General features: G+C 41.2%; 1 protein-coding gene across 1 annotated transcript in view; it reads right to left on the bottom strand.

Annotated features, from left to right (window-relative positions):
* cadm2a (cell adhesion molecule 2a) overlaps positions 1–13,972 on the bottom strand; it is a 282,932-nt gene that overhangs the window by 19,831 nt on the left and 249,129 nt on the right. Inside the window, exons 5-8 of the mRNA XM_034684257.1 lie at positions 10,287–10,448; positions 9,534–9,624; positions 9,251–9,429; positions 3,169–3,282 (exon numbers count right to left, since the gene is read on the bottom strand). Coding sequence (XP_034540148.1) covers positions 3,169–3,282; positions 9,251–9,429; positions 9,534–9,624; positions 10,287–10,448 — 546 coding nt within the window. The remainder of the gene's footprint in view (positions 1–3,168; positions 3,283–9,250; positions 9,430–9,533; positions 9,625–10,286; positions 10,449–13,972) is intronic.

The raw sequence follows: 13,972 nt of genomic DNA, 5'->3' as shown, positions 1-13,972 counted from the left end.
GTTATCTAACAGGGTCTTCAGAGAGATGTGAGGGTAGAGGAGAACGAGCAGGTGACGGGAAATTGAAACAAAATCTTAGACAGAAAGCGACGCAGAAGAGGAAAGGTAAAAGGGGAGTCGAGACTCCTGAAGGACTTAAAAGATGGTAATTTGGAGAGTAGCTGTGATGAGAGGAAATTATTCTGAATGAATGGGATTGTGAAGCACCATGAAGCTGAGGGGAACGGAGAGAGGGAGAAAAAAGCAGAGACAAGACGGAAGGTGAACTCTACATACTGACTGAATGGACTGAAATGGAAATGAATAAAGCTGCAGAACACTGAGAGGGAAATCTAGAGAATTAAGAATAAGGAATAGAGACTAGTGCCTTCACTCTTTCATACTTAAATTATTTCACTGAATTTAATTTAAAATTGAATGAATACTTAGTGTACATTTTAGTTTTTGGGGGGAGCTGGGACAGGAAAAAACAATCACAATGTGAAAATTGTATGAGAAATGTCATTGATCTTAAAGAAAATACAAATAAAAAAACTTTTAGAACCCATGATCAAGATGATATATGAGGGTGAAAACTCCTTTGCATATACAGCCTATCACAGCACAATGGTTTTAAATTGACATGCCACTCAAAAGCTTTGATTGACGTATTACTTTACTGCCGCAGACATGGCGCCATGTCAGCAATATTTCTTTAGTGTTTCAGCATGCAAGAAGATAGTTTCACTTGAAAAACCGCAACTCGTTCAATAAAATATTAATATTATTTCATCCAGAGTCGTGTAAGCCAACTCAACAAGTGTAATCTGTGATGACTGTGCATCTCATGTGAAGGCTTTTGAAATGGTTGGACATTTTCATTCCTTCCTTCCTGTCCAGTAACTGGTAAAAGTGATAACAAAGAGTCCTGCTCTGATCAGTTTGATTATAAGGGTAAAGAAATGCATAATCAATACATTAATCATGTTAAAAAATGTAGCCTATAGTTAAACCCTTTTGGAGACAATCTAGCAGTGCTCCCTTCCCAGGTGTGATATCCATTACATTTATCTAGTTACTTCTGCTTATCTGGGTCACACTAAAGCTGAAACAGCCTTTTCCCAAGTCACGCTCTCCTGAAGGACCCTCATGCTCCCACAAGCCAGGTGGGTATGCCATTCCTCTGGCATGCTCTCTGGATCTTCGACAGGGTTTCCTCTCAGTTTGATTTGCCAAAGGGCCTCCAAAGAGAGGCCTCCAGTAGTCATCTTGGTCATATGCCTCAACCAACTCAGCTGCATGCTTTAAATACCAAGCCAGCTCAGTTGGAGATGCTGGATCACTCATCAGAGGAAGGAATCTCTAACGGACTTGGGCCCCACTCAACTGACTCCTTCTGATGTGAACATACACTCCACAAATGGCAATCAAACTGAACGTTTGAAGAACCAAAATTGGGGACCATTGGGGATAAGCTAAGAGAGATAGACTACAAGATTGAAAGCAATACTTAAGTTGGGAAATCAGGGCTGTATGATTAGTAAAGAGCAGGATACAGTCTTGAGGTTATTAAATCTGACACTGCTCCCACTGAAACTGAACTGGTGACAAGGCAAAACATTTGCACCAAGAAGATAAGACCAATTTTATGCTCAAAGACAATGGCCCATGCACCGATGGTACCACCCAACAAGACTCCAAGGGTATCATGTTTGTTAGACTTAATCAAGCACATGCATTGACTGGATAAACAAATTTCTATGAAACCTTCAGTATTCTTCCAAGAGGAAAGGCCTCATCGCCAACTACAAAATCTGCATTTCTCTTTCTGAAAATCAGCAATCCTATAATCTTCTGCACAGGACTCTTGAAAAAAAGAACAACCATCTTCTACCTGTTATTCCAAAGGTACTCCCCCAATCCCAGTGCAACATTGATGAGGCAAATCAACCAAGAAAGCATAACAATTCACAGAAGTGTCATCATCTTTGGGTAAATCTCATCCATCTGGTGCCTTATCACTTTGACCACCAGCATAAGCAAGGGTAACACTTTCCTTCCACGCAAGTCTTCTGCCTCTATTGTGTTCGTAGGTTTCTCATGTTCCTTAAACTGATCCTTTTATCACCCAGCAACACTCTCATTAAAGTCAGCAGTACTTCTACCCTGTTGAGAGCATCTTTCTGGGGCACAACAGTGGGTTCTTGGGTTGCTGCCATAACAGAAACAGTGACCTTCTGGGTACATTCTAGAGTAATACCCTATGAAATGACCGACTCAAATACCGAGTCTTCTCTATTGCCTAAGACGAAGATTTGAAGATGTCTCAGATTATTATGATACCTTAACATTACCACTGAAGTGCTGGCGTCCAAATAAGTTCCTATGGCTTGATGGCATGTGCATCAGAAGACAGTTTATTAACAGAATTTTTTAAGTTAAATCCATGACTTTAACTCTTATCATGCTATCAGCCTCTGCAGATATGTTAGGGTGACATCAGCATTTGATGTCACCCTAACTTCCGCTCTAGAGATGACACCATTATGGGTATTTAATATTATAATGCTAAAAGGATTTCGCAACAGTAGTTAAACTCTTCAGCAATAGATTCTCAAAGAATACCAAACACCAATGTCAAGTCTCTGAAAAGAAGCTTTTCAAGTCAGAATTCTCAGATTTAACACAGCATTAGAAGTCACGATGGGACGTCTCCAGTGAGCAGACATTTTCAGTTGGACATGACATTTGCTTCTTTGAGGTTTCAAAGCACAGAAGTACTGAAGTCTTTGAAATGCCAAGGGGACAGTGGACAGAGTGTTTGAACAGCGAGACTCCTTTTGAATGAAATGACCTAGATTGTCCAAGAGACTCTGGGAATCTAAATAATGTCCTTAATGTGCATACATGTTATTGTCCATTGGAAAGAAAATCAGTTTATGCTTATATTTTAAGGGAGAACAAGGTAAATGAAAGCTTGACCAAAGATAGTGTCAGAAGACAGGGAAGAATTTTGTCCCAGGAAAAAACGTGTCCTTGGTTTTTTTTCAAGTGTCTCTGTGTGAAACTACATGAGACAGGAACACTGGAGCTTGAGCCAAGAGGGAAGCAATAGGGCAGAGGGAAGTCAGAGGGAATATACAGAAGCATGCTGAGGGGGCTGTGGAGATGCGTGGGTTGGTACTGTACCTCTGTTGCCAGTGACTGTGGGGTCTGAGGCGTGGGTGCCTAATAGAGCGGTAGGATCTGGAGGGATGGGATGTAGGGGGGGAGTGGTGGATGGAGGCGGGGTTGTGGGGGCGTCTGGTGGAGGGGACAGACAAACAGACACACACACACACACACACACACACACAAAAACAATACAAATAAATTCACAGGGGGGGCAGTTAGATACTTTGAAAAAATTAACACAAACTAGTCCAAACATAGTACAGTGATGGTTAACAAAAAGGGGAAATTATGACACAATTCAAAGCATAAACACAAAGTTGTTAATAATGATTGCTGTTGATACAAAGTGATGCACGACACAGTATGCATTAATTCAAGCATTGCAGAATCTCTTTTGGGTCAAGGATGGATTTTTCATGAATTCATTTGAGAAGTTGTATCAGAAATGAAATATTTAAATGAATTCATGAACCTTAAAGTACCTCTTATCTCTTTACCAATTTGTCCTATGCATGTGTAACTGTTTGTTTTTTTCTTGCTTTCTCTCAACAGTTGAATGTATCGGAAAAGGTGAATAAAAAGGCTGTTTAGGCAGTAATCATGCAGATTCAAACATTGAAAAGAACTATATAGAATTAGTCAGTCTGTATGCTGGTCGCCTCATTTGCTTTTGTAGGCCATAAAGAGGCATCAATATTAATATGAGCATGTTCCACAGCCAATTCCAAACTCCTCACAGGAGCTTTGAATGGTGCCCATCCCTGCAAATTGGGTTACTGCTGATTTATCGCTGCTGAAATGAATGACTCTTTAGGTCAGTGTTCACAAGTCATATTGGAAGAGACAAATTGTTTAAACCCCTGAATGTCTCATACATACTTTGTATTAAAATCTTTGAGCATCAACTCTGTAGAGCATGAGGGCTGTGATACATAAATAATACATGTTCATCAAGGAAAAGACAGAAGTCCATATTGACTTTTTCCATATAGGTTGGCCTCCAGTGAGGGCTAAAATTAAATGGATTTAATGTATTTAAATTGTAATGAGTGAAAAATGTTGTACGCTGACTTCTTCACATCATATTACAATCCCTTTTCACTATATTTCCCTGACATGATTTAAAATGTTCCGTCTCTTGATGTGAGGATCATTTCTGAGGTAAGAGAAGAGGATTAACCTCCAATCTGCAAAGTCTACAAAGCGTTCTCCCACTGGGAACCTCTGAATATAAAAATACGGATGGAAGTTGGATTAAACCAGATGAGGAAAGAACTTTGACAAATTATATGTGTCCGTTATTCATGTTTGTGAGGGGGATTTCAGGAAACAAAAGCCACCATTTTTAACATCCCACTACAGTAAAATGGTGAAAATGTTTCATTCAAGGCAGTGTTTCTCACTGTCACATGTTAAAGACACGGGGAAAATGAGAATGAAACATTGTGTGACAAAGTTAATGAGGTAGCACTACCACCTTGGTTTTTATGTTAAGTCACCCTGCTTTTTACACTGAGCTAGAGGCTTTTAATTGGCTCTGGTACTCCTTCTTAGAGCCAGCCATGCCGTGCTGCGTGTCTCTGTGACATTTCAGCCTCAGCGTGAATTACTAAGCAGCTAAGTACATGTCTTCAGGAAAGAGGAAAGAGAGAAGACGTTGCACCGTCTGAGGAGAGCCATTAAAAAGGTATTTTCCAAGAATTATGGCCGCAATTGTAAAAGGCTAAAAGGTGTGCTAATCACTAATGAAGGGTGGGAACAGACTGGTTGCCATTTCAAAAGAACAAGTAATGAATTTGGATGGGACTCTTTGACCCTCCCATACCCAATTGCCTTTTTTGTGGTGCAGGATTTGTCAGTTTAATAACATCACTGTCATTTAGATCATTGGTTATTCTTGTTGTTACATCCAGCTGGCATTTGAAGGAACTTTCCTGTGCACCTAGAGCAGGGAATAAGGGGCAATTAGGTGAGGAGGTGCGTTATCTGAGGACTGTGGGATGAAAACCTCAGAGTGTACTTTCTAAATGGCTCTGATAAAGCTGTGAGAGTGAAACAATAAATCATTTAAATAGAAGATGATTGAGTTATCTTTCAAAATGGTAATCAGAATCAATATGCTGAGAAATGTTTCTTCAACTGTGGCTTTGAATGCGAGTATGGCAGCCATGACATCAGTTATTAGTTACCGTATTGACCTAAATATAAGACAAGGTTTTTTCCCCTTTGTGGTTTTGGTAATTAAATGTCAATATTTGTTACAGCAACGGGTAGTGTCATTCATCTTTAAAGCTAGGGTACCCCCAGCTGTGACTCACTACTACAGGGCAGGGGGGGATGAGAGGTGGGAAGGCACAATGAACACAATAGCATAAAAAGTAGGACAAGTTAATTTACATCTATCCCTCTTTCCAACCCCAACTCAGTCAGGGCAGATGGCTGTCTAACATGAGTCTGGTTCTGCTGGAGGTTTCTGCCTGTTAAAGGAAGTTTTCCCTAGCTGCTGTAACTTGCTAAATGCTGCAAAGTGCTCTGCTCATGGTGGATTAAGATGAGATCAGACTGAGTCCTGTCTATAAGATGGGACTGGATCTTATCCTGTCTTGATGTTGGGTCTTTGTTAATAATAGAACAGAGTACAGTTTGTAAAGAGTCCTGACATAGCATTTGTTGGGATTTGGCGCTATATAAATAACAAAAGAAAGAAAGTGGTTTTCAATGCAGCAGAAACATTTAACATCTGTCAGACAGCTAAGAAATATGGAGTCCCAGAGTGTAATGTCTTACGATATCCTGCCAAAAAAAGATTGTCTTAAAAAGCACTTTTGGGTATGTTACTGAAAATAAGCAGACCTGTCATCCATTCAATAGACTGCAGGTTTTTTGATGTTTATGGTTTTGAAATACAGACACTATAAGTGCTTTATCTACACGGGTGATCACATTTCACTCCATTTCAATATGATAATGTAATTTAAAAGACCCCCAATGTATTTGTTTTATCATTATTGGCAAAAACCATTTGGTCTTTTGCTAAAAGTTAAGGCTGATTTATACTTCTGTGTTGAATCAACGACGTACCCAACGCCGGGGGTCCGCGTAGCTCCCCTACCTACGCCGAGGCCTACGCACGTAGCTGACGTGCACCTCCTCCAAAATGTAACTCCACGTAGAGCCGACGCGGACCGCAAGCTCTGTGATTGGTCTGCTCGGCGGCTTTGTCTTTCCCGCATTTACAGCACTTCCGGGATCCAAGACATCGGCCGCACATCGGCCGTGTATTTCATCTCCTCCTCTCTATTCTTCATGTAAATCAGCCTTAAAGGTCGGTGTGTCTGTGTCGCGCAGCAATTCTCCGCCGAAACGCCTGAGGGCAGTGCGGTCTCTCTGATAGCCGGCCGCCTGCTTCCGGTCCCGCTACGATCTCTCTTTACTTTTCCACAGAGTTTCAGAGCGTGTTATGTTAATCTACAGCTGATACATGTTGCTGTTTATCATACAGACATGATTACATGAAGAATAGAGAGGAGGAGATGAAATACACGGCCGATGTGCGGCCGATGTCCTGGATCCCGGAAGTGTTGTAAATGCGGGAAAGACAAAGCCGCCGAGCGGACCAATCCCAGAGCTTGCGGTCCGTGTCAGCTCTACGTAGAGTTACATTTTGGAGGAGGTGCACGTCAGCTACGTGCGTAGGCCTCGGCGTAGGTACGGGAGCTACGTGGACCCCCGGCATAGGGTACGCCGTTGATTCAACGCAGAAGTATAAATCAGCCTTTAGTCATCAAAAAAAAAGTATAGGTGGGGGGTTGGGTTCTTAGAATGAGGGTTGTCTTATATTCAGGCCAATAACGTGATTTAATCTTTTCAAACAGAACTGTAAATGTTGTTTTCACATCACTTGGAGCGTTCCTAAAACAATTAATTCAAGATACATAAAAAAATAAAGCAACTTCCCATCTTTACCTCTGCCTTGGAACCATTACAATAGTTTCAGATGAATAATTCAAAATTAATTATTGCTAGTCAGGAGACGTCAAAGTTAGGTTACACAACATTGAGTTTATAGCTTGTCCTTACCTTCGTTTGACACAAATTATTTCACTCAAGAATAAGGGTTGGATATTAAAACAGGCTAAGTTTCATTTAGAAGATGAAATTTAATTAATATGACGTTTATGGGCTTATTTTGATAGGTTGATCAATTAAAGCACTTCACAATCCTTGAGATCAATGGGACAAAAGTAACGATCCGTCTGAGAGTCAATATATATCTTTAATGCACTATTTTTGTTTTGTAATTACAAACTATCCACCTCACTCAGTGTGGTCAGTAAAGACACAAGTGGATCTGTGCCATAAGGTATAATACTTTCTGCATGTGTTTATAGCAGTTATGACTGAATGAGTGCAGCTTGTGTTTGTGCCGTATCTAATGATATTGGGTGCATATATAAACAGACATATACATACATACATGCATAAACACATACATTGCTGTTGTGGAGTGTGTAGACTCATAAAAGGTGCTGTACAGCATCAGGATACATTAAAGTGAGGTGACAAATGTCATCAAGTAATTTCATCTATCTTCTTTGTTATATCTGTCCTTGATTGTGCCTTCCATTATCTCATATAGCATTTGCAGTGATTTCTTCTCGTCCTTCACTCTAGAGCTTTTTACATGTTGCTGTGGCCTCCACTTCGACCAGCAGAAGGCACTTCACAAACTATTGATAGTAACCTTGGTTGCATCCTCCATCGGCTCTTCATCTGGTTATTACTGGAGACCCGGCAAGGACAGTCAAGAACATACTAGAAATCACTGCAGCTCTGCCAAAGCACAGCCATCGGCACCCGAGAGGTTTACTCTCTGACGTTTTTCATCAGATTATGTCTGCTTTTTAAAGAAGGAGAGAAAATGGAACCCCTGGGTGAATGTAATAATAATAAAGTCATATTTTATTGATCCACTTAGGGAAATTCTCTCTTGCCTTCAGTCTTATGGTCTCTCTGGCCAGAAAACTACCTGCCTTTTCATCCCTCATCATACACTAACTTTATTCCTCAAAGAGAAGGGAAAGAGATGTGTCACTGCTCATTTCTAAAGCATTATTACTTAATGCCAAGAGACAAATGGCATTGGAGAAACTATCTGTTTTCCCTCACACTGAGTCCCTTTTATCCTCCACCTCCTCTGGCTTTGCGAGGAATTACTTGTCCTTCCTGGTGATATTCCTGACAACGCAGCACTAAATTCTGCCTCCCTCACACATTTCTTCTCTGCAGTGTGTGAGTGTGTGTCTGTGCGTGTGTGTGTAGGATCTGGGGCGCAGATGTATTTAAGGAAAGGCGTTGGTGGCATTTGTGTCACCTGAGGCCCTTATTCTCCCTGTGATAGACGCTACCACTGATCACTCTTAGCATTGATCTGGAGGCATTATAATCCTTCTTTGTGCTAAAGAATAGATTAATATTCTCTTGTATATATTTATGGCATCATGTCAATAGTGTCCTACTGCAGCCTTGCTTTCCTTTAACATGCCTTTCATCTAGGGGGGTCTCCAGGGGGCAGCTGGCCCCTGAATCTGATTGGCCAGAGATGCAAACTCACACCCAACAACTATGATTGGATATTCACTCAGGCATGGTTCAAAACAACATATCTGGCAGTCTATAACTTATTTGGTGTTTCATAGAAGCACGTTTGATTTTATATATGAATGTTTTTGGGAATTTTCAAAACACATATTCTTTTTTTTAACCCCTCAAAGATGTAGCAAAAAATATTAGATATGTTGCCACTGCTGTGCTGTCCGCCAAATCAAAAACATATACACAGCAATTTTACATGGTACCTTAATGTCACTGGAAATGAAAGCAGAGGAAGAAATGCTAAAGCACTGCTATTCATCAAATGTGTTCACACATACCTCACAACCCTTGCATAAGTCAGTGAAGTCTGGACATACCTCTGCCTTCATTCGTCAGTGGTGCCAATGGGTAGCTGTGGAAGCTTAGTTTTTGTTCCCTTATCTTTAACCATGATTAGAAGAAACATGGTCTCCCACACATTAGCCTTTTTCTCAGTACTCACCATAGACGTAGAGTACATAGTCAGCACTGCTGGTCCCTAGGTGGTTGGTTGCTTCGCAGCGGTAGGTGCCATTGTCTGTCTTGTTGAGTGAAGTAAAGGTGAGCTCTCTCCCCTCTACAATAATCCTGTCAAGGTCAGGAAGTTCAGTGCCGTCTTTTGTCCACATCACAGGATCCGGCCTGGGAGGAGAAAAGGATTTGAAAGAGAAACAAGGTATACTGCATGTTCCTGTCTGAAGTATTATTTAAAAGGCTGACATGAACTGATACTGAATTAGACTTACGAGGGGTTTCCTTTAGAGACGCACTCCAGCTTTAAGTACTGACCCTCCTGAGGGACACTGAGGGGGGCGATGATCTGTACACGTGGAGCGTCTAGGGCAGATTAAAAGATTTCAGTACAGGTACCTTATATTCAGTACATTTACATTCATAAAGGATCCCATGTTTGTCTTGCTTCAGTCTTGAAAATGAAATTGTAAAAAGGCAAAGACATGAATGATTCATCAAACTGAGATTTCATTGATCGTAATACAACTAAGGTAAGAAAAATGTAAGGATGTGTGTGCTTCCTGGAACTTAGTTTAAAGGTGTTCTTTGAATAAAGATACATTCAGACATCAAATTCTGAGATAATCTCCAAGGAGCTCTCTTTTTATGTTTTAGTCAAGGCAAGGTCGTGAAGACCTTAGAACAAACAAACTGATTTCAGCACCAAGAGCCAGACTCCTTCACAAAAAGATGTATGCCATTAGTTGGTGTTTTTTCAGACTCAGAGACTCATGCATCAGAGAGTGCCTTCGTGATTTAATTTCTGTGAATTAACTGATGTACAATTGTTAAACATAAAATGAAAACAAAACAAAACAAAAAAATCTTATTTAGCTGAATGCCAGCTCAGGGGATTCTGCCGCCATTTTCCAGAACTGATTTAGAAACTCCTTCTAAATATTCATCTTCCCCTCCTCATGTTCACGTGTACAAACCACGTGTATGTGTCTGTGAGTGTGTGCATGTCGTTGTGTGTGTACACTCACAGTGGACCTCCAGTACTTCAGTGGCCTGCTGTGGTGTCTGTGAGAGAGCCACATGGTCCACTTTGCAGGTGTAGGCCACTCCATCATCATTTCTGTCCACGTGCAGCTGCAGAGAGCTCCGTACCGTGAATGTCTTCCCACTTGCGTTCACCTCTTTGGCACCTTTGGAGAGAGTTGCATACTGTCACAGATGCTGCACATTTATCTTGTAAGGCGGGATGGCCACACACCAATGTGATGCCCCTGTGTTCAACATTTCAGGTAAGCCCTTGTTTACAAGTCCAGCAGGTTATTTTATTCATATAGGCGAGGGTTGTTATGCAATCCACCAAGTACTGAAAGTTCCCTGTATCTTTGAACTGGTCATATTTTCATTGTAGTGCTTTGGTATTCTGGTGCCAGTCTACATACCATCACTCTTGCACGACTTTTGAATTGAAAACAGGTTTATGAAAGTAGAAAGTACGAACAACTTTCTACAGAACACATCCACTTCTGGTCATAGCTCTAAAAAACCCGCCTGCCTGCACTAAACATCAGGAGTCTTTGAATGCAATGTGTATATTTCCACTGCAGAGCTATTTTTTAAACTTCTAGCCTTATGTTCTATCCCTCCTTATCTCATTTCACTCCCATGTCTGCCTCTACCTCCTACCTGACAACTGTTTCCAGCCTCATTGGGACAAAAACCAATGTTTGGCACTGACTTCAATCAGCTTTGTTGCAAAGTATTATTATGCACAGTTCTCTCCATCTGCACAACCTGTTCTCAGAGCTCTCCCTGCAACACCTGCTTTGTATAACCAACAAAACAGCTGATCTACCTCTCTTTTCACATCAACAACCCGACTGGTGCCAGCGCATTGGATAATCCAGCTTCTGCAAATTATCTACATGATGTCCCAAAAATCTGGCTCACTCCTTGATCACATTATTCTGCTTTGTGCCTCGTTTGCCTCCCCGAGTGATACAGGCCAATTGTGTTTGAGGGGAGTTTTATGATTAGACCTCATGACACCAATCTTTGACCATTATATTTGCACCCTTGGGATAGCTCGTAGAAAGACATCAAACCCAAGAGTAGTAATGTGCTAAATAGACCTTTCTGACAAGAGTTGTTTCGATACCAGTGCTGGTATTGATCTGCAATGCTGTCTAAAATAGGATTTCAGGTATTGGTGAGTAGCTGGCTAATGCACAGATCAGATAGCATAACCAATTAGGCCCCTGAAAGGTCAAATATTGAAGTCTGGGTATTGGAATCTGTGTTGGAAACATGTACAAAGTCTCATTGACGTCACTCATTGATTTCAGTTTTTCAGGTTGTAAACATGCATATATCTTCTGTAAAAAATTAGCATTTTGATATGGATAAATTGGGTCTCCTTGGTTTTGAGAGATTGACTAAACCTGTGATACTTCCTGTGTTTCTAAAGCCCCATTTATAGGGCGCTGGTGGCCTAGTGGTCTAAGCGTGGTCCATATACAGAGGCCATAGTCCTCATTTCTAAAGTGGTCGCTGGTTGGACTGCCGGCCTTGTCCATTTGCTGCATGTCTTCTTCCACTCTCTACTCCCTACATTTCCTGTCTCTCTTCAGCTGTCCTACCAATAAAGGCGAAAATGTCCCCAAAATATGTAACTCTAAAACCCCACTTATTGATTCTTACTGTTCAAATCCCCCCTGCTTGTTTCCCCCCCCCCCCCCCCCCCAGCCTCTTATTCATAAAATTGGAGGAAAACTTCAGGAACTTCAAAATCCTCTTTACGACCCTTGCACAAATTCACACCTGAATAATTTAAAAACTGTGTCTGTGTTCAGAAAGCAGATGAGATATGATGATGTCTGCCAATTTCAGAAGAACAGAAGAAGCCTCAGCCTACTCATTTGATTCGAATGTCCTCATAAATCCAGAAACTGCAAAGTAAGCATTATGTAATAAGTACCCATCCTCTTCCAGACCACACACTTCCATTTCAGCCAATGGTTGCAACTCACCTCTGCTAGATTTGCTTTTATCTACATGCTGTTTCACAATGTCATTATCATACATCTCCACCTCTGGGGCAGGTGTTGTGTATCTTCATGTAATCACATCTGTTCAACAAGTATTCGGGGGGCGTGTTTGTGTCAGTGTTTTAAATAAGACAAAGCTTGATCACCCACACTTCCAGAAGTTTTCCTTTAAAGGGGAAGAGGATAACTATTACATTGAATTAAGCTGTCCAGGCTTATCTCTGCATTCAGGTCCCATTTTATTTTCTCACCACAGAAAAAAAATAAAACATCAGCGTATGCACACTCTCTCTCTCTCTCTCTCTCTTCCTCTCTCATGTTGCCTGCCTTTGTTTGTTCCTCCTAAAGAGACTGTTTACGCTCCATATCCCCCCTCTCCTCTGCGCTCATCTGCTCCACTTTCCAAGTATTTCACCCCACTGTCTCCTCTCCCTCTCCATCCTGCCAATCAACCATTCTGCTCAGTCACTTCCCCCAGCCGAGGCAATGAGCCCGCCTCCCCTAGAGATGAATGACTGACAGGTCTGCAGCGTTAGCAACATCCATCTCGACAACAGGAGACAGGGAAAATGGCCGGGTTTTCTTCACAAGAAAGAAATTGCGGGAGACAAAGGGAAAAGGGAAAAGGAGTGGAGGACTGGAGAGAGCATATTGAATATCTAATATCATGGCGTGCTTTAGGAGTTGCAAATGTTCCCCTCCTATTTTTATTAGTTATTCCACGTCCTCATAGACTGCTTCTTCCTTCATCTTTGTCTCGGTGTCAGTTAAACTTCTGTCTGTCTCTCTCTCTCTCTCTCTCTCTCTCTCTCTCTCTCTCTCTCTCTCTCTCTCTCTCTCTCTCTCTCTCTCTCTCTCTCTCTCTCTCTCTCTCTCTCTCTCTCCTCTCTCTCTCTCTCTCTCTCTCCTCTCTCTCTCTCTCTCTCTCTCTCTCTCTCTCTCCTTCTGTAACTTTTCCCCCTTTCTCTTGTTAACATTTGAATGTTGGGCAGTAGTATTAATAAAACATTTAAAAAATCAGTTCAGCTGACACTTTCAGATGAAATCTCTATTAGCTTAATCACAGGCATGCACTAATGTATCAGTCAAACATTGGTTTTGGCTGATATTTGCCCTGTTGGCACACATCAGCCCATGCAACCATGTCAGTCGCCAATGTTTACCTGTATCTCATTAGATCTTTATCACATCAATCAAACGCTGGCACACTAGTGTACCTAACTGCTGACTAAGAGATGACTTTTTTTATTGAGCAGAAATCCCCTTTTGGACAAATTGTGTTTTGTTTTCATGGTCAAATGTGAAGGTAGATGTCAGCAGTGTTGCTACAGTGGCAATGAAAAACTTTCTCAACTCTCAACTCAACTTTATTTATAAAGCACTTTAAAAATGACAACAGCCGAAACAGACTGCTGTACATAAATAGACAAACAACGCAGACATTTAACAATTAAAACACAGGATAATAAAACAATAAAACAATAGAAACAATACATTTTAAAAAACAAACATAAAAGACTAAAATGGGTGCAGAGTCTCATGCGGGGTTGAAAGCCAAGGAATAAAAATGGGATTTTAAACAAGTTTTAGAAATGGACAGTGAGGAGGCTTGTCTTATGTGGAGAGGAAGCTCATTCCATAACTCTGCATGCAGAATCCCCAAGCAGAAC

Source organism: Notolabrus celidotus, chromosome 5 (assembly GCF_009762535.1).
Source record: "Notolabrus celidotus isolate fNotCel1 chromosome 5, fNotCel1.pri, whole genome shotgun sequence".
Taxonomy (NCBI): domain Eukaryota; kingdom Metazoa; phylum Chordata; class Actinopteri; order Labriformes; family Labridae; genus Notolabrus; species Notolabrus celidotus.
The sequence above is the reverse complement of the archived record's forward strand: the minus strand, read 5'-3'. Positions and strand labels throughout refer to the sequence as shown.